The 15984-nt window shown below is 40.0% G+C and overlaps 2 protein-coding genes across 4 annotated transcripts in view; one reads left to right on the top strand and one right to left on the bottom strand.

Annotated features, from left to right (window-relative positions):
• Positions 1 to 4565, top strand: part of wdr21 (WD repeat domain 21) — a 124306-nt gene extending 119741 nt beyond the window's left edge. For all 3 annotated transcript variants that reach the window (XM_073040419.1, XM_073040418.1, XM_073040420.1), the window contains exon 14: positions 4253 to 4565. In XM_073040419.1, coding sequence (XP_072896520.1) covers positions 4253 to 4464 — 212 coding nt within the window. In that variant the 3' untranslated portion in view covers positions 4465 to 4565. The remainder of the gene's footprint in view (positions 1 to 4252) is intronic.
• Positions 3795 to 15984, bottom strand: part of zfyve1 (zinc finger, FYVE domain containing 1) — an 86271-nt gene continuing 74081 nt past the window's right edge. The window contains exons 10-11 of the mRNA XM_073040417.1: positions 11754 to 11861; positions 3795 to 7740 (exon numbers count right to left, since the gene is read on the bottom strand). Coding sequence (XP_072896518.1) covers positions 7508 to 7740; positions 11754 to 11861 — 341 coding nt within the window. The 3' untranslated portion in view covers positions 3795 to 7507. The remainder of the gene's footprint in view (positions 7741 to 11753; positions 11862 to 15984) is intronic.

Genomic DNA, 15984 nt, shown 5'->3' with positions numbered 1-15984 from the left:
GGTGATCTGGTAACAGAGGACGATCGATCCAGTTTAGGATCCAACCAACAGTTGAAGTCACCACCCAGTATAAGAGAGTATGAGTTTAAGTCTGGTAGTGAGGAAAAAAACCGTTCAAAAAAGTTAACATCGTCAAAGTTGGGAGCATACAGGTTTGCTAGTGCAACTTTAGTGTTATATAGTTTACCAGAAACAATAATAAAACGGCCATTTGTATCAGATATTTTATTATGGAGTTCAAAAGGAATATTTGAGTTAATAAGAATGGAGACTCCCCTAGCTTTAGCGGCAAAGGATGAATGAAAATGCTGACCCGCCCACTTTGACAGAAGCCGGGAGTTATCAAAACAACGAATATGAGTTTCTTGAAGGAAAGCAATGTCAGCTTTGAGTTGTTTGATATGTGAGAATACCTTCCTCCTTTTAACAGGGTGATTCAATCCCTTTACATTCCAGCTCACGAATTTAAGTGCACCAGCCATTATCAATTACTAATGCATAAAAGGCAGCAGGCATATAAAAAGTCAAGCAGTACACTAGCAGTCTGGGAGCAGAAATGTAAACATAGATTCGTAAAATCAAAACATATACATGTCCTGAGCAATAAAGAGAAACAATAAATACAGTGAGTGAAGTTGGAACTGGAAAATCCACCCCATCCACACAACCCAAAACTAGATGGCTACCAAAACAAATAGCTAGCTCTACCAAAAAAATTAACCCAAATACAACTTCCAGATCTGTGTCATTGACAACAGTTCCGTATAAATACTATAGCAAATAGTAACTAGTTTATGCACTGGAAAACATAACTACAGATTAGAACACCTTCTGCAGAAATATAAAACTTAATACAGAGAAAATCGGAAGAAAACCAAAACTAACCTACCCGCGAAAAATTATAGAAGAATAAAGTAAGAGAAAGGGAAAAAAAAGGTTAAAAAAGAGGAAGGGGAAAATTATAAATTCAAGACCAGTATTTATCAACCATTTACAGAGAGGAGAGAAAAAATTCAGAGATTAGAAAAAAGGGGTGAAGAAAGGAAAAAAAAAAGATAAAATAAATAAATATTTTAAAAAGGGAAAAATAAATCAGCAATTAAACTGTGAACCAACAGGGAGGCCTTCACTAAAGACTTCGAACCTCCAAAACAAGTTAGAGTCAGTTGTAAAACTCTGTAGATAAGGTTATACGAGTAAAAATAGATTACACACACACCAAATCCCGGGAGAGATTGTCAACAGCCCTTAAAGTTTCAATGAATAATGTCTGAGTGATTCAAGTGAAGTCTGAGTCCAGAAAAAGTAATTTTACTACGGGGAGTACTTATCCACCATTTTAGGAGGTCCGATCAGATTCCGAAGATGACTGGATAGCCAGAAGACTTGCCACAAATGCTTCAGCTTCCTTCACCGACCTGAGCCATTTGTATTTTCTGGTATTAAGCTTGATTCGTAGATCAGCAGGGTTGCGAAGGGAGGGTTTAAAACCACGATCAAACAGCACTTTCATTACGCCTTTAAACTCAGCGCGCATCTTTAAGGTCTGGGGTGCAAAATCTTCCACAAAGCGAATGGTTGTATCCTGGAAAGGAAGAGAGCCCCTGCGACGCGCCTCCACAATCAGACTGTGTTTTACCTGGTATTGATGGAAACACAAGATTACTGGTCGCGGAATTCCGGGGGGAACGTAAACTCTGTGTGCCCGTTCGAGCTTGGGCGGGTTCGGAAGCAAATCTTTCCCGAATATCTCACAGAGAAACTCGGCGAAAAACTTCACGGTTGATCCCTGTTCAGTCGCCTCTGGCAATCCAAGAATTCTAAGATTGCAGCGTCTGCTGCGATTTTCGAGATCCACCATTTTGGAAAGGAGTTTGTTAGATTTTTCCTCTAAGCTGGAACAGAGAGTCTCCAAGTATCGAACACGACTTTCTAAATCTTCAGAAGTTGAATCGATGTGAGATAAGTGTTCAGCATGCTTGTCCACTTTATCGTTGATCCGATCCAGTTTGTCTTCCAACTATTTGAAAGCGGTTTTAAATTCCTTTAAAATTTCGTCTCGGAGCTTTCCGAGCGCAACCAAAGTCTCGTCCGAGGGAGCGATAGCCTCCTTTCTCCCAGATTTAGAACTCTTGCTAGACATTGTAAGTTAGATATGTTCACAGGCAAGTAAGAGATACCGAAAAATTTCCTAAGGTTTAAAAAATGGAGACATTTAGTGCAAAGATAGCGACATTAACGGAACAAAAGTTCGGAGCAGCTAAACAATCGCCATCTTACTGGACCGAGTCATCAATGTCTTTAAAATTTCATCGAACGTAGAAAGCTTTGCAGTTAATTTACTCTCCAGTTTTCCAAGTCTGTCGTCCATAAGATTCGCAATTGCTTCTAAAGTTACCGGTTCTTTCGTCTGTTTCGATTCCTTTGCTTTAGACATTTCAGCGAGTTGAAAATGATTCAAACAGTTGAAAAAAATTTCATATGTTTAAACCCCTTTAGAATAGGTATAAAAAGATCAATTAGGGGGTGTTTGTAGGTTAAAAAAAAGTAAAAGGTTTGGAGCAAAGCCTAAAACCGCTTCACTCCATAAGTGCCATCTTGAGACCGTCAGTACCTATTTCCAAGCACCTTAAAACTATGCCCCCTCATGTTTGCCATTTCAGCCCTGGAAAAAAGCCTCTGGCTATCCACATCATCAATGCTCCTCATCATCTTATACACCTCTGTCAGGTTACCACTCATCCATTGCTCCAAGGAGGAAAGGCCAAGTTCACTCAACCTATTCTCATAAGGTACTCCCTCCAATCCAGGCAACATATTGTAAATCTCCTCTGCACTCTCTCTATTGTATCCACATCCTTCCTGTAGTGAGGTGACCAGAACTGAACACAGTACTCCAAATGAGGTCTGACCAATGTCTTGTATATCTGTTATATTACCTCACGGCACTTGAAGTCAGTCCCACAGTTGGTGAATGACAACACACCATATGCCTTCTTAACAATACAGTCAACCTGCACAGTAGCTTTGAGTTGTCTTTGGACATGGACTCCAAGATCTCTCTGATCCTCCATGCTGCCAAGAGTCTTACCATTGTCTTCAAATTTGACCTACCAAAATGAACCACTTCACATTTACCTGGGTTGAAGTCCTTCTGCCACTTCTCAGTCCAGTTCTGCACCCTATTGATGTTCTGCTGTAATCTCTGACAGCCCTCCACACTACCCCCAACTTTTGTGTCATCAGCAAACTTACTAACCTACCCTTCTACTTCCTTATCCAGGTCACTTATAAAAATCACAAAGAGGGGTCCTAGAACAGATCCCTGCAGAAACACCACTGGTCACCAATCTCCATGTAGAACATAAATCATCTACAACCACTCTTTGCCTTCTGTGGGCAAACCAATTCTGGATCCACAAAGCAAGGTCTCCTTGGATCCTATACCTCCTTACTTTCTGAAGCAGCCTTGCATGGGGAACCTAATCAAATAGCTTATTGAAATCTATACACACTACATTCACTGCTCTACCTTCATCAATGTGTGAATCTTCAATTCAATCACTCCCTTCCACTTCTTTAGCCAAGTCATTTATAATTCTGAGTGGATGTGCTGTCTGAGATATGTACCCAGTAGGTAAAAGATTGTGTAAAAGTGATCTTCAGAGAACTTGGAAGATTAAATTGAAAGCTAAAAGCCAAACTGATCAGGTAGAGTCAATCCTTTATCCAAGAGGTTAACAAACCTCACTTGAATTTTCCTTGGGAATAAAACAATTTTAGACAAGTATGAAGACTGTTTAAAAATTAGTATTTAATTTTTTGAAGATTCAAATATTGGTACAGTGTGTAAATAAATACATAAAAGTGCACATAAATACAGTTGTAACCAAGTCTTCAGCATATTAACATCCCCAGGAAACTCAAAACCAGAACATTCACTGGATGTACCAAAATTCTAACAGCTTAAAACTTAATTTTCCTGAAAGAATTAGACATGAGCTAAATTCAGTGAACCTTTGCAGATACTTTTCTAGTGTGTACTGCTTTCACCTCCAAATATTTACTTCCAAGGAATCTTGTGGAAAGCACCCAAAAAACCAGTGCTCCTGACTCGGTAAGAAAACTAGTAAAAGACTTAGTTACAATAATACTTCTGCACACTCAATGAGGGGAAGTATTTTATTATTTTTTTCATGGGAACGAGTATTTTAAATAGAAAAAATAAAGAACAAAATCCTTTTTTTTCCAGTTGGACAGGATCACTATACACGGATCTGGAGTCTGAAGGATGGTTGCCTCCTTCGAACTATTCCTTCTCCTCACCCTGGCTCCAGTGACTCGATTCCCAGTATAGCCTTTTCTTCACAACTGGGTGGGAGCAGAGGGGTACCTGGACTGATAATGGCTGTCAAACAAGATCTATATCACTATACGTACAACACCGATCTCCAACGAGCTTGAAGGGAGAGTTCCAAGACCACTGTGTACCGTCTCCTGGGGGGATTTTTAATAATGTGAAATACAGAAAATAATATAAATAAATTTATAAGTTTGTGTTTTTACCCCTCATCCAGGAGTGGTTTTATTTTCAAAATAAAAGAAAAATGCATGTCAAGTTTACAACCAGAACTCTCAGTTCATATCTTCTTAATGGAACACTGTATTCTACTTTAAATTGTACATGAAACTTACTAAGGAAGAATTTGTTCTATTTACTTAGTGAGTTACACAAGGTTTCACATCACTTTCTTATTTATCATTCACATTAAACATTTAAGTTCCTATTTAAGAATTGTAAAAAAAAGTTGTTCTTGCTGCATTTTTATGAATCATTTATTAAAAGTAAAGCTGATATTAGATATGCTGTTGTAAAATTCTTTGTGCTCAAGAACAGTACATGAGGTGAGCATTAATCTGTATGGTCATGCCCCTTGCTGTGTTAGAAGTAAAATGCTATTTAGCCTTGTTACTGAAACAGAAGAAATAACAGGGTGTGCAAAATGGGGAGCTGGAAGATGTACTAAACTTGTATTTCCAGAAGACTCTTGATAAGATGCCACAAAGGCTGTTGTGGAAAATATATGCAAGTCAGCTGTGTGAAGTTAACGCAAGGGTGTTGATGGAAAATTGGCTGACGAACAAGTGAAAACATGGATTTCTGGTGGAACAAGAGACTCGGTGTTGATGCTTAAGTGACAACTTCTATAAATAATAAACTAAGGAATCTATGGTATGTTTATTGAATTTGTTGATACTTCAGTGGAGGAAGGTAAACTGAAGAGAAAATTAGGTCAGATTAAGTTCTGGCAAATGGCATATAATATGGGAAAGTGCCTACATTGGCAGAAACATGGATGTTGTTACTTAAATGTAGATTTCAGAGTGCAAGATTCTCAAAGAAAGCATGCAAGTTCAATAACACTCCAATAATCTGCTCTCAGGCTATTCGGCAATTTTGATAATTCAACATTTGGCTCACCCGGTGTTGTTTCCTGCAACCCCTTTAAACGTTCCAAGGTTCTGGTTTTGCGGCCTTTTTCAAACTGACTAGGTTCAATGGAAAATTGTTTAACACTTTGCTTTTAAAAAAAGAAATAACTGAACATCCAATAATTCAGAAAATCTGCCATTCTAGTGTTGCCAAAGTCCTGGCTGAGTACATGCCAGATTATGAACAGAAATTGTTTGCTGCTAGTGAATTGAACACAAAAATAGGGCGATCATGTTACATAGGACGTTGATGAAATCACATCTAGACTACTGCAGATTTCTGAAATTAAGTATGGTAAATAGAACATAGAAAACCTACAGCACAATACAGGCCCTTCGGCCCACAAAGCTGTGCCGAACGTGTCCTTAGCTTAGAACTACCTAGGCTTTCCCATAGCCCTCTATTTTTCTGAGCTCCATGCGGCATTAAATGCATTAATAGTTCTGAGATGGTTGACTAGGCTGATACTTAGAATGGATAGATTGCCAAAGGCTGGGCTTGTATCTCTCGGAATGCTGAAGAGTGAGGGGTATAATTGAAAATATATCCTGAGGGGTCATGACAGTATGAATACAGAGTTCCTTGTGGGAGAATTTAGAACTAGGGCTCACCTGTTTAAAACAAATGAGGCGATTTTTTTAAGTGCTTTTTAAATGGCTTTTCCTAAAGGTGATGGAAGCAGAGCTTTAAAATACTTTTAAGGAAAAGATAGGTACACATTTCAAGCAAAAGATCGGTGGCTTATCGAGGTATGTGGGAATGTATCGGAGCAGCTGGGACTTGTTCAGTTGCATGTGTCGGTAAAGTGGCTGCAGCAGAGATACAGACAAGGAAACACATTACTGTTTCCCCCCACATTACATCTGCAACCAGCTCCTTAATGTTGTACTTGGTGTGGGAAAGGAGCATGGGCTTACATGGTCTGCACTAGGAGATTCTGCCAAGTGAAGAGGTTATCTTAAGTTGTTTGGAATGGATTTTGATAGTTATTTAATTAACTCTTTCGTGGCATATGTCAATGATAACAAACCTGACTCTGATTCTTTGACTGTCTCAGACCAAAGCAGACAATTCTAGTTGATACCTTTGATTGGCGCCCAAGCACTAGGCCTCTCCACACACTCTTTCCCAGTAGTTTTCACTCGGTCCTGCTAGGCGAACCAACAAACTTTGTAGGTAAAAAGAGAAGTTGCAGATGCTGGAAATCTTCAATGGGCCAAGCAGCATCTATAGAAGGAGAGGCTGTTCACAGTTCAGGTCTGAAATGCATTGTTCAATTGCTTCTCCTACCATCGACTCTGAGTGCTTCCAGCATTTTGTTTGTTTTCATTTAAACAGAGATGAGAAGTGATCATGTTAAGAGTTTTCAGCCTCACACGGATTCTTCAGTAATGCTTTCCACATTACAAGTTGTTCCCATCAGCATCCTTCTCTGAATGTTCCCTCAGAAACCTCTATGGAGGAGGGACTGATGAAACAGCACTTCTTGCTTTCTCCACTAAACCTACAAATTATTCACTCTTTGCTAATTTATTGCAGGTCATAATGCATAAATTGTCCATCACATCAATTTGCTTTAATTCCTTCATTGCCATACTCTCAGCTAAATCAGAATCAGGATGACAGTCAAAGGTGACTTCCAACTTTTCTACATCAAGTTTCTAAAGGATCCTGTGTTTTTTCAAGTGCCTTTTCCACATATGCCACTTTCAAATATGTATAAATTCCTTTTCACTCCTCCATTTTTGTTTTAAGTATGCCACTTCACACTTTGAAAAATTGTCTTTACCTACCATTCCACCAGTTACCTCGATATTCAGTCTTCTAATGAAGAAAAGGATTTGACCAATTTTCTGTTGTGGTCTGATTATTCTCCAGAAGCCTTACGAAGTAAACATTTTTAATAAGCAAGATTAGGAACTGTATTAACAACTAAATTCCACTTTAAATGTGTATATGTAATAAATAGTTCAGCTTAAAATTCCCTATTAGGATGTTCTTTCTAACTGTTGCTCAAAGATCACCTGCCTTTTGGTAACAGTTTATGCACACTCGCACAGGATGATCCCATCCACGGGAGGAGACTGAGCGCCTGTTCTGGGAGCACTCATTGCAGAAACCCTGTCCACAGGCTCGGCAGTGATGCTTGGACATTTTTGGGGTAAACTCTTTCCGACAATGGAAGCAGTCAGTGATCTCGTGGTCAGGCACCCAATAAGAAGGTCTGGCAGCATCTTTCACTAGTCCTAATAAACACACCACAGATTTGTTAAGTAAAATTAAAATGACTTTATTTTTTCAACATCCAACATTCTAAGTCATTTAACCCAACCACCCAATAGGCATAGAACTCTCAGAAATTGCATTTACAGCAATTTCTTGCTCTGCAGTTTAGAGACAAGAATATAGTCAACAAAATCTATTAACTACCAGCAAATGAACCTGGGGCTTGCTTGTCTGGATCGAAAACTAACCTGGCAAAGTGAGAGAGGGAAGATTTTAAAGAAACTGAAAGGGTAAGTTTTCCCATACAAGTGGTGCTGGGTATGTAGAATGAGCTGCCACAGCAGGTTCTGGAAGTACAATTACTACATTAAAAAAATTGCAGGCTGTGACACACCAATTATGACACTGAAAGTATATTTGGTCAGGTACAAGGATGTGAATAGTTTAAAAGAATATAGGCCAAATGAAGACAAAAGGGATTATTTGCTCAGATGGACAACTTGGTTGGTAAGGACGATTTGGGCTGAAAGACTCATTTTCATGCAGCGTAATTAACTAGACATATTAGCCATAAAACATGCATTTGCTACTTCTCATTAGCAAACGACAGATCCACCACATCACTGGCCCAAGGCCTGGAACAACAGGTGGGCTCCAATATTTGCACGAATGACATCACATTAAATTGCCTGATATTTACCAGTGCCCCACAATAATCCAGTTCATAACCAATGAGATTTCAAACTCTTTGGCTGATTGGGAATTTCCCAAGCTACCACTGGGAAAGTGTGCATGAGGAGTCTTATTATTGTTTTAGATTTACTTACTTGAAATGAATAAGCACAACCTTATCACTGGCCCTTCTGCCTCGCACAAATTGTTTAATGTTTTTCGAAGATGTAGTTGCCACAGTGATATCACATCTCATCTCACCTGCGGCTGGCAGCCACGGACAATTTATTTTATTTGCCCAAATATACTGCATTACTCAGATTGTGAACAACTATTCATTTAGTTATCCATAAAAATATAGGGAAAATGAAATAAAAAGATAGCTCAAGTTATCAGTCATTTGGTGCCCAAATACAGTATGGCTATCCAATGTAAGTGCATTTGTATACAAGTGAATACAATCCTAAAATAGAGACAAATATTTCTAAGGAGAAAATGAGACTGATTGATGACCAACTCTGTAATTTAAATCTCAACATTTCAACATGCACTGCAATTCAGAAGTATATGGCAAAGTATGCCGATCTGTTGGAATGGTTGAATTTTGTTTGTAGGGTAGGAAGCGCTACAAAGAATGCCTGAATGTACAGCCCAAGAACTTAAATGCTGGAAGGAAGAGAATGAGGATGCACAAGAAACACTGGAATGGACAGTTCATGAGGGCATAAAGAGAAGGTAGCTGTAGAACATAGAGATAGGGACGGGTATAAAGTATCTATCTATCAATCCTGAAGGAAGTTTACTGGAGGGGTTGGTGGTGGTTTCAACTAGTCGCAAGGAGTGGGGACCAGAGTGGCAGGGCAACAAGTGGAGTGGCTTTGGGAAAAGTAGATGTTAAGCCTATGTGCAAAGGCAGAAACCAAAAGATTCAGCATGGTAGGACTAATGTTCTGAGTTGTTTATTTCAATGCAAGCAGTATTATAGTTAAGGCAGGTGAACTTACAGCATCCATTAGCATGTGGAATTACAATGTTATAACCATTAGTGAGATGTGGTACAGGAGGAGCAGGACTGGCAGCTCATTGTTCTGGCGTTCTGTTGAGGGTGGGATGTATTAAAGGGGGAAAGATAGCATTGCTCATCAGGTAAAATATCAAAGCAGCGGTTAGGAGAGATTGGAGAGCTCGTCTACTGAGGCAATATGCCTGGAACTGAGGAATAAGAAAGGGATTACCATGTTAATGTTTTTATACTACAGGCCTCCCAATAGTCAATGGGATTTACTGGAGCAAATTTGTAGAGAGATAACTGACTGATGAAAGAAACATAAGGTTGTGACACTAGGAGATTTTAACTTTCCACATATTGACTGGAACTCCCATAATGTAAAAGGACTGGCTGGGATGGAGTTTGTCAGATGTATTCAGGAACGTTTCTTTAATTGATATGTGGAGATCCCTACTAGATAGGGATCTCCTCTTAGAGAATGAGATAGGGCAGGTGACATAAGTAGCGGAAATACTTTGGATTTATTGATCATAATTCAAAATTGGTTAATATCATTTCATGTACACAAATGTAAAGGAGAACAAAATGTTTACTCTGACTCCAATGCAGCACACAAACCAATGCCGTACCCAAGTTGTTTGACAGGAAATAAGTTAGTGGGTGGAAGTGTCGATCAGCCCGATTTATTCATTAGTTCCAAGACTATCATGGCGAAGGACAGGTCTGGTCCTCGGATTGAGATTCTAAATTGGAGAAAGGACAACTTTGATGGCATCAGAAATGATCTGGCTGGTGTGGATTGGGATAAATTGTTTTATTGCAAATAGATCTTTGGTAAATGGAAGGCCTTCAATAGTGAAATATTGAGAATGCAGAATGTATGTTTCTGTCAGAATAAAAGGCAAGGCTAACATTTAGGAAGCCTTGATTTGAGGGATATTGAAGTGTTGGTTAAGAATAAGCAGGTAGAGATCAGCTATAGGCAGTTAGAATCCAATAAGGTGCTTGAGGAGAAATGTGAGAGAATACAAGAGAAATGAGGACATGACATTACTCTGGAAGACAAGGTGAAAGAATCTCAAAGCCTTCTATAGATATATTAAGGGCAAAAAGGATAGCTAGGGACAAAATTGGTCTTCTTGAAGATAAGTGTGGTCATTTATGCATGGGACTGAAAAGAGATAGGGAAAAATCTTGATTTTTTTTTTGCTCCGGGAAACAGACTCAGGGTCTATAGAGCTCTACAAAAGAGTAGTGAGGTCATGAACTATATCCAGATTACAGAAGAGGTGCTTGCTACTTGACACATATTAGGGTGGACAAGGGAATCTCCTCAGACCTTATGGGATGTTAGTGCAGAAATTGCAGGGGCCCTGACACAGATCATTAAAATGTGGGTGAGGTGGCAGAGGACTGGAGGATAGCCAAATGTTGTTCCATTGTTCAAGGAAGGCTCTAAGAATAAGCCGGGACATTACAGGCCAGCGAGTCTGATGTCTGTCATGGGCAAATTACTGGAAGGTGTTCTAAGGGACAGAACATCAAGATTGTTTAATGTCATTTCCAGTACACAAGTGCAAAGGAGAATGAAATAATTGTTACTCCAGATCTGATGCAACACAGTAAGACATAGAACACAATAATAAACAAAAGCACTAGGTAAACATACATTGACAGAATGTCCGTAAGGTGACACTAGGCACAACAGTGTCTGTGGGTAAGGTGGCTCTGACAGGAAATGATAATGTAGTGGTGCACAATGAAATGCAACAACAAGACGGTAATAACTGTACCCAAGGCAGCAGGCCTGTATCTAACAAAGCTACTAGATATTCTATTTATTCTTGTATCAAAATGTCATTATTACATGCAGTGAACATTGACTGTTGGAGGAAAACAGTGCTAGAGCAGGTCAGACAGGGTCTGTGGAGAGAGAAACACACTCAACATGTACTTCAAACCAGACCCATTGACTCTTTCTCTCTCATGATGTTGTCTGACCAGCTGACCAGTCCCAACATCCTGTTTTCATTCATCCAATATTGCCTAGTTCTCAGTCTGTACATGTGTTGGAAGTGCTCAGATGGGAAGGCTCAGAACAAGCTGTATAACAGCTCATCTGATGTGCTTAGGTAGGGTAATGACTACCTCAACTAATAAAATACAGGTGAATGAGCCAATGATGCAAATTTCCACAAGGATTGGCTATCCATTTCAGGGGCATGTTCTACATTAATAAATACCATATTTAGAAGTTTCCATTCGACAAGTGAGATTTTTAAAACTGCAAAATTGAAAATCTACTTACTGATTCCACAATGAGATATTTGTCCATTAAAAAAAATCTCTTACCTAATGGAAAATCTATTGCTGTAGCTACAGCTCCAAAGGTGTTCTGCACAGCTTCCCCGACTTTCCGTGCTATTATTGTACCACGTTCATCATCTTCGTTTGCAGCTTCTTCAAAAAAATATCAAACAGGTTAACCATGTAATAGCAACAGTTTCAACTATGTTATGCAATGTAAGCATTAGTACAAGGTAAAGACTGAGCTGTAGTGACCAAACAGTAAAGATTTACGCTATGGATTTATAATGAGGTCAGAGTTTTGGGATGGTGTTCAAATCAATTAAGTACTTCAGCTATTGGTGACAGGGAGAATACAAATTTGAGATTAGATTCCCAGTGCAATATCCAGATTGAACATATACTGTTACATGGTTTAACGTATACAGCATACAACCTGAATTTCTTAGTCTTCAGACATCCAAGAAAAACAAGAACCCCAAAAGAACGAATAACAGAAAAATATTAGAACCCTAAAGCCCCCCTTCCCCCCCCCCCAAGGAGTAGCAAAACATCAATCCTCCCCCACCTATTTCAGCAAAATGCATCAGGACCCAGCACCCACCAAGCAACAGCAAAGCCCCCAAAGAGAGACCGTGATCTGTATTCAACAAAAATTATTGTTAACCCGACAGTTTGACATGCCACGGGCTCTCTCTCTCACTAACAAGGGACGGAGAGATGTCACACACTCCACAGTGAATGGGGAGACCAACAAACAGGCATTAGTACGATGTTACTGTCCGCCACCTCCCTTTTTATTCGAAATTCTCTGACTCAAGAATCGGCAGCAAACTCTCCCCACCATCGAAAGAGAGAGAGCATGGTCATTCAACTACAAAGATGTAGTCCTTCACCCGCAACGGCCCAGTACATATACACTTCAAAGCTTAAAAATATACAAACTATAGTTGCAATCTCTTAAGTGTTTTCTGGGATCAGTGATTGTTCAGGAGGAGAAATTGAATTGGCTATATCCACATTTATAGAATTTAGATTTGAATTGCTGAATATTCCCTCCAATGATAGACAGTCTAGATTTAGTAGGTTGATTCTTTAGGACTGGGGGTGAGAAAAGAATTTTGTAACTTAGTGAACTGCAAATCTTAGGGTACAGGTGCGGTTATTGAATACATTCAAGTTTGCCACCAATAAGGTTTTTGGAATCCAAGAGAATTAAAGGATTAAAGAAGTTGCTGCTGAAGGGTTAAGGTTAGCCATAGTGTCCCGAGTTATTGGAGTAGTTTTCAAGCACTGTTTGTTTCTGGAGTTTTCACACACATCCTATTTACCGTAAATTCCAGACTATAAGCCACTACTTTTTTCCCACGCTTTGAACACTGCGGCCTATACTACGGTGCGGCTAATGCATGTTTTTTTTTCATGCCGCCAAAAACATTTTGCCTCGTAACAGTAGACCAATAAAATTGATGAGTAGTTCACAGAGGTCCAATGAAATTGTACGATAAATCAAGCGCACTTTCACAATTAAATTATTGTAAATCAGTCATTTGTACTCACCCTCATCAACATGGAAAACACTCGAAGAAAAGCATATGATGCAGCTTTTAAGTTAAAGGCGATCAATCTGGCGGTTGAAGAAGGAAATTGAGCTGCTGCACATAATCTTGGCATAAATGAATCGATGGTGAGACGGTGGAGACGCCAGCGTGAAGAACTGAGTCAATGCAAAAAGACGACAAAAGCTTTCAGAGGTAATCATAGCAGATGGCCCGAACTTGAAAACTTTCTTGAAGACTGGGTTAACACACAGAGAGCAGGCGGCCGCGGTGTTTCCACCGTGCAGATCAGACTGAAGGCTAAAGCAATCGCCACCAAAATGAAAATCGAAGATTTTAGAGGTGGGCCATCGTGGTGTTTTAGATTTATGAGACGAAAAGGCCTGTCCGTCAGGGTACGCACGACTCTGTATCAGCAGCTCCCTCCCGACCACGAGGAAAAACTTGCTAACTTCCGCACATTCACTCAAACAAAGATAGCGGAGAATTCCATCGGGCCAGATGATATCATAAATATGGATGAAGTACCTTTGACGTTTGACCTGCCTCTCACTCGGACTGTTAATAAAAAAGGTGACTCGTCCATCACACTGAAAACAAGTGGCCATGAGAGAACGCATTTTACTTGTGTTCTGAGCTGCACAGCATCCGGACTAAAGCTTCCACCGATGGTGATTTTTAAGCGGCTGACAATGCCAAAGGAAAAATTCCCAAATCATGGTGAAAGTCAATAAGAAAGGTTGGATGATGGAGAGTCTAATGAAGGATTGGCTGAGAGAGTGCTACGCCAAGCAACCAGGGGGATTTTTTCACAGAAAAAAAGCATTGCTCGTTATGGACAGCATGAGGGCCCACATAACAGATTCAGTGAAAGCTGCCATCAAGAGTACAAACTCAATTCCAGCTGTGATTCCTGGGGGCACCACGAAGTATTTGCAGCCACTGGACATCAGCGTGAACCGGGCATTTAAAGTGGCGCTGCGCGTTGAGTGGGAGACTTGGATGACGAGCGGCGAGAAATCCTTTACCAAAACAGGCCGCATGCGAAGAGCATCTTTAACTCAAGTCTGCCAGTGGATCCTAAATGCGTGGAGCCGTGTCACAACATCCACCATCACCAACGGGTTTCGAAAGGCTGGACTGCTGCGTGATGAAGAGGACCGTGTGCGCTCAAGTGAGAGTGACAACGAAGAGACTGAAGTGAGTGACGAGATCCTGAGGTTGTTCAATTCGGACACTGAAGAAGAGGACTTTGATGGTTTTAGTGCGCAGGAGGAAGATGAAGAAGGCGATCAATAACTTTTCCTGGTAGGCTGCAGTGTATATATTTTTTTTACCAGTCGTTAGGAGATATTGGAATGTTGTTCGTGCACTGTTCAGTAAAAAAGTATACGCAACGTAATTTGTGTGTTACCGATACGTATGTATATTTAAAAGTAGCTGTGTTACAGGCACTGTTCGAAAAAAAGCATTTGCAATATGTATTTGTTTATGTTACCATACAGATTTAATTAAAAGTTAAAAAATCCTCACGTGTAATATCTTTCTGTGTAAATATCTCATATTACAACGTGGGACACCTGCGGCTTAAAATCAGGTGCGCTCTGTAGTCCGGAATTTACGGTAATCATGATCAGACTCTGATTAACTATGTTTCTTTGTGACCTCTCCGTCCAAAACAACTGGGAAATACTAACAGGTTAGGATTCAGAAGACTTTGCCCATTCTCTTCAACAGTAGTAATTCACTTCCTCAAAGTCTCATGAACCCCCCCCCCCCCAACCCCATTATAGAGGAGAGACAAATACTTCTATACTGGTCAAAACACCATCCATTCAATTCTAAAGAATTTTTACCTATCTTTTACTTTCTCCAAAATATAGAGGCACTGTATTGTAGAGCTGGGTGTTACTCAATTTCCTGAAATTGTACTCTGAAGTTATTACCCAAAATTCACAACAGAAGAGGCTATTTGACCCATCAAGTCTATGCCAGTTTATAAAGAACTACCCAGTTAAATCCCACCTTCCAACACCAGTTCTATAGCCCCCATGAGTCGCAGTTCCAAGTCCCTCCCGTTTAACTGTAGTGAGGATTCCTGCCTCAGTGAGCTCCCGATATCTACCATCTGCAGAATCAAAACATTTATCTTTATCTTCCCCTCAAAATCTTCTACCAGATCTATGCCTTCTGCCAAGAAATTGTCCCTTCGTACTTACCCTACCTAGGCCCTTCTATTATAGACAGCTCACTTGGAATATTATGAGCAGTTCTGGGCCTCATATTTAAGAAAGGACATGCCGACATTGGAGAGGATTCAGAGCAGATTCACAAGGATGAACCTGGAAATGAAAGGCTTATCGTATGAAGAGTGATTCATGGCTCTGAACCTTTATTTGCTGGAATTGAGAAAACTGAGGGGAATCTCCTTGAAACTTACTGAACGTTAAAACATGCAGATAGAGCAGATCTGGAGAAGATGTTTCCTATGGTGGGCAAGTCTAGGACCAGAGGGCACAGCCTCAGAATAGAAGGATGTCCATTTAGGGCAGAGTTGAGGAGGAATTTCTTTAGCCAAAGGGTGGTGAATCTGTGGAGGACAAACCATTGGCTGTATCTAAGGCGAAGGTTGATAGCTTCTTGATTAATCAGGGTACGGGAAGAAAGCAGAATAGGGTTGAGAGGGAAATGAATCAGCAATGACAAAATGACAAAGC

This window comes from Hemitrygon akajei, chromosome 3 (genome assembly GCF_048418815.1).
Source record: "Hemitrygon akajei chromosome 3, sHemAka1.3, whole genome shotgun sequence".
In the NCBI taxonomy this organism is placed as follows: Eukaryota; Metazoa; Chordata; class Chondrichthyes; order Myliobatiformes; family Dasyatidae; genus Hemitrygon; species Hemitrygon akajei.
Note: the sequence above shows the minus strand (reverse complement) of the source record. Positions and strands in the feature narration are given on the sequence as shown.